Here is a 5,230-nt window from a genome sequence, read left to right as displayed (position 1 = left end):
CTGATTTTGAGAGGAAGCCCTAGACATTTGATAATCAATTATTATTATTGAAACGGTGGAATAGAGGCGGAAAAAAAAAAAAAAAAACCTACAACAACAACAACAACAGAACATAATTCACCATCATAGCAAATTAATAATTCAATGTCATTATTATGGTTATTGTTATCATTAGCTTCTTTTTTTCTTTTTTTTTTTCTTTTTTTTTGAGAATTCAGAAATTTCATACTCGGATAAAATCAGAGCTAACTCCTCTGGTAGACTTTACAATCTGCAAATCATACAACAACAAAATACCAACTAGCACTCCTATTATAGACTGACTAAAGCAACTGCTTAATATATAGAAAGCACTAGTAAACATAATTGGCCATAAGAGTCATTAACATACTCATCTAGTGCTTAGAACTTTGTGAATAACAGCAATTTAAAAAGTGATTAATTAATTGTAAATTTTGAAACACGGTGGATCAAAATGATAGCAATTAGAAAGTTAAAGGGATTAATTTTATGTTTTGAAGCCTAAGAAATCAAAATGGCATTTGAACCTCAAATATATTTTTAATATGTTTAAAAAATATATACTGTTTTGAGAACATGATTGGTTTTAAACATATTATACACAAATGGTCCATCAGGACTATTATGAGTACAAGTTTTAACATACTGTAATGTCATTAATCAAAGTACAACCTTGGACAAAAAATTGCCAAAGGTAGAAGAGGTTTAAGATCCAATACGCCAATCTAGATTTTGCAAACTGTTTTACCTTACTAAAGCATTGAGGTCAGTAGACAGATTCATATTGATCATTTCAATTGAATCTTTTGATTCTTCTTCATAGCCCCCCTTCCTTTGAGATAATTCAATTGTCAAACACTCCTTGAGTTCTGACACTACTTGATCCATGGTTGGCCTTTTAATGGAAGTTGGAGATACACAAAGCATTGCTATTTCAACGGCTTTCAAAATGGAGTTAATGTTGTAATCTCCATAGAGTCTTGGATCAACAATATTTTCAATATCTCCTTTAGAAAGCATAAAGCTCACCCAGTGACTTATGTGACTCATCTCATGAGATCTTTCTATCACCGGCCGATTTGTGATTATTCTCAAAAGAACAATACCAAAACTGTATACATCACTCTTTTCTGTTAACCAATTTGATATAGAGTACCTGCAAGTAAATGTATGTTATCTTTACAAATATGCTGCAATGTGGTTCTAAATAAAGTTTCTAACGCTCTTAATCTCACAATTGTTTGGTCAATCGAAATAAACAAGCTATGTAACATAAGACCAAAATCCAAATCTTCTTTTTATTTTTCTTTTGAAAATTTTCCATAAAAATAATTTCAACCAATTTCATTTGGTTTTATTGCCAGATTTTTATTTATTTTAATTTCAGAATTGGTTACATTTTTTGAATTATAAATGTCACATTTTTTTTTAAATTAATAATTTTTTTATTAGGAAATCAATAAGTTATGAAGATAATAAGTAAATTAAATAACATAAATACTAACTCTGGGTCCAAATAGCCAGGGCTGCCAGCAACAACGGTTGATACGTGAGTGGTTCCATCAGTTGGTAAAATCTTGGATAGACCAAAATCAGCTAGTTTGGCTTGGAAATTTTCATTCAACAAGATATTTGTAGGCTTCACATCTCTATGGACTATAGGTGGCTTACAACCATGATGCAGATACTCCAATCCTAAGTTTCAGAGTCAGCAACATTTACATATAAGATGTAAGAATTATCCTTTTTTGTTAAGAAAATTATAAAAAATACTTGTACATATCAACTCTTCACTAACCTTGTGCTGTGTCCAGTGCTACTTGAAGTCTATCTTTCCAGCACAAGATTTTTACATTATTATCTGCATCTGTAAATAAAGCACCTTAACCTTTGTGGTTGTGTTATTCAAATTAAAATAATGTTGATCATTTGGTTAATAATGAAAGAAATTATAAAAAAAGGAAATTATATGTGCATCTTAAAATATACTAATTTTCTGTGTAAAATCATGTTGATGAGATAAAAATGTGGAGCCTTCGCTTCATACTCTAATTATGAACAAACCTGAAAGATGTGTTTCTAAGTCTCCATTAGCCATGTACTCATAAATAAGCCCCATTTGTGTTCCTTCGTAGCAATACCCGATAAGGCTAGTCAAGTTTTTATGATGAACTCTCAAAAGAAGTTTTACCTGTAATATATATGAAAAGTATCATCTTGATTTATTTAGTACAAAAACCTATGAATGTGCATGTGTGAAAGATCAAGAATGCTAAGTTATAGTTGCTTGCCTCTGCTTCAAATTGATGATACCCTTGAAATGAGGATGGAGAAAGTATCTTCACAGCTACTTGAGTGTCATCTATGCATCCATGGTAAACTGTTCCAAATCCACCTTTACCGATAGCCCTCTCAAAGTTGTTTGTAATTCTTTGGACATCAGAATATGTAAATTGTCGTTGTATCGACTCCAGAGATGGATTCTGGATGTTGGGTTTAGTATCTAATGTCACAATTGCAAAGATCATCATGAGAACAATACACTCATATTTCAGGAGAATGTTCTCCATGTCTACATGAAAGTTTATCTTATATTTAAAATTTAACCTTCTTGAGCCTTACGTTGTTGTTTTCTCCTTCTTAACACCCACAAGATGGCCGCAACAGTCAATGAGAGGATAAAGAATCCGCCAGTTGATGCTACTATTGGAATGATAATATTTTTCTTCTTTTTGCATAAACCAGATCCACAAAGATTTGAATTTTCACCCACACTAGCAACAACAGTATTGATGGCAACGATTTAAAGTAAGGCAATAACTATTTAAATCACTAACTTTTTTTTTTTTTTTTTTTCATTTGTGTCATAGAATTATATGCTTTAGCTTTTGTAGAGAAATTAGATACTTTATCCGAGACTAAATTGCAATTTGACCCTTAAAGTTTGAATTAAATTTGATTTTGTCCCATAAATTTGAAATTTTGATTCGTACCCCTAACACTACATACCATTTGAAACTTAACCCTTCTGCCCATATGTCGTGATGAGGTGTTCGTTATATGCCATCTCAAATCAAAACAAGGTAATTTTATGAATCCAGATTTCGAAATCTTAGGAGATGAAATTAAATTACCTCGTCATGGTGCATTAATTAGTGAAAGAACTTCAATCCAAACCATATAGAAAATTAAGGGTACGAATCTAAACTTTGAAACTTTAGGGGATAAAATTTAAATTACACTAATTTTAAGGGTGCAAATTACAATTTCATCCATACTGCTTTATGAAAATTAAATTTAGGAAAATTATGAAAATAAAAATGTCATCGTCTTTTCAACAAAAAAAAAAAAAATGTCATCGTCTTTGACAAAAACCATACCTTAACAGTAGTGAACCATTCTTTGATCTTTCAAGTAGTTCTGTTGGAATTGAACCATTTAGCTGGTTTCGCTCTAAATTTCTTCAAGGACAGAGTGAATAAGATTTACCTCTAGATATTTTAACCAAGAAACTTATAGTATAATATTACTCTAAAAATCCAAGTTACTTACAAGACCGTCAGGTACTGCAATTGTGAAAGAAAATCAGGTACTAATCCAGTTAAGCTGTTGTCTGATAGATCCCTAAAATGAAAAAATCAAGTACACTTCCTCATCATACAAATCATGGCACGAATTTGTTAATCATTTTCACGTTTCTACTTTTTTGTTGTAGTATATTGCAAATACTTACAAACACTGTAACATTACGAGATTTGATATATCAGCAGATATTTTTCCCGTCAATCCACTTGAGGACAAGTTCCTGTTTACATTTACATTATACCATAAGCTAATTAGGAGATAATTCAAGTGTGAAAGTCTTAAAGCATATAAGAAGGCGTAAACTTACAAGGATATTACTCTTGGGGCATTATAACCATCATAGCTACAAATTAGACCTTCCCACGAATATGCTTGTGGGGCACACGGATCTCCTTGCCAGTTTCTCTTTACTCCATAAGTTGACTTGATCTTTGTTATAGCACCAACTAATATTTTCAAATTGATGATCCAATTAAGTAAAATTCTATGGCAATTTTGCAAACAAGGATATGACACGAGACACAAGATAATGAAATGCATTGTGAAATGCTGGTGTGGAAGAACATACCATCTTCTTGGTCAGTTTCTGATTGCAATAGATTCTTCACTGAATATACCTCAATTGCATTGATGATGGGTGGAAGTGTTGAATTTTCAGTTTTCACGAGTGAAAAAACATATTTTCCTCCAGTACTAGTCAATGCAGCTTTGCTATACAAAGTGAATGTCCACAAATACTCTGGAACAAAAGGTCCATACCAGTGCTCCCCATTTAGTATAACGTTGAATGATCTGGACTGGTTGGCTTTTAGCTTTACAACTTCGGCAAAGTGCATGTAGATATAATATTTTGAAGTTGCACCCTCTGGCTCCAAGTGAAAGACCAAGGGAGCACTATCATTAATTGGTGTGGCAGCAGTACTCATGACAACAGATGGTGGCCGATAAGGATTGGAACTTGGGGATTCAATGGTAAACGAGGTATTAAGACCTGTCCACTCTTCGTACTTATAGGGCCACCAAATGCGATCATAAACATCGTATTTATACCTAAGTAAAACAATATATTTAGCATACTCCAGGAACTAATTGAATTTATATTCTGTTCGAAACAGGAGCTGCTCCACTTGGAACCCAGGGTGTTCAAATGAATCCCCTGAATTGGACCCAAAAAAAAAAAATTTATTATAATATTTTTTATCTTATTTTTCCTGTTTTGACACTTCAAATAAAAATTTGAACACCTGACCTTAAGCCTAAATGAAATAAACTTAAATATAATCATCTTAATTTTTAACATTATCTTGACATTTTTAAACACAAAGAAAAATCTCAATAACAAACTAAGTTGATCTAAAATTTGGGAAAAAAAATTTAATTAGCCCAACAACAAAACTAGAATTTGCTAATCTTAAACATTAGAAAAGCTCATTTAGATCTTAACAAATTTTATATAAATAAATTAAATGGGAAATTAGTGAATGAATGATTGCTTAATTATGTGCATTGAAACTGATGTTGCTAGTAGGATTGATAATGAAGACATTATACAACAATTTTAAAATATGAAACATCGTACAAGACAAATGTAAAACTTCATGTATTAAGATTTTTTTTTTTTTTT

At 31.5% G+C, this 5,230-nt stretch overlaps 1 protein-coding gene across 2 annotated transcripts; it reads right to left on the bottom strand.

The window, feature by feature from the left end:
- Window positions 1-529: 529 nt before the first annotated feature.
- Window positions 530-4,738, bottom strand: LOC111990878 (LRR receptor-like serine/threonine-protein kinase IOS1). Of its 2 annotated transcripts, none has more exons than XM_065776023.1 (11): window positions 4,175-4,738; window positions 3,914-4,052; window positions 3,755-3,826; window positions 3,574-3,645; window positions 3,402-3,482; window positions 2,629-2,795; window positions 2,313-2,524; window positions 2,086-2,212; window positions 1,820-1,888; window positions 1,527-1,716; window positions 530-1,177 (listed from the first exon to the last, which is right to left on the bottom strand). In XM_065776023.1, exons 1-11 carry the CDS (start codon window positions 4,530-4,532, stop codon window positions 766-768), a joined length of 1,899 nt encoding a protein of 632 aa, XP_065632095.1. In that variant the 5' UTR covers window positions 4,533-4,738; the 3' UTR covers window positions 530-765. The 2 variants fall into 2 exon arrangements, with proteins under 2 accessions (XP_065632095.1, XP_065632096.1); XM_065776024.1 differs by having other exon boundaries at window positions 2,644-2,795.
- Window positions 4,739-5,230: the final 492 nt, after the last annotated feature.

Source organism: Quercus suber, unplaced genomic scaffold, assembly GCF_002906115.3.
Source record: "Quercus suber isolate HL8 unplaced genomic scaffold, Cork oak 2.0 scaffold_125, whole genome shotgun sequence".
In the NCBI taxonomy this organism is placed as follows: Eukaryota; Viridiplantae; Streptophyta; class Magnoliopsida; order Fagales; family Fagaceae; genus Quercus; species Quercus suber.
Note: the sequence above shows the minus strand (reverse complement) of the source record. Positions and strands in the feature narration are given on the sequence as shown.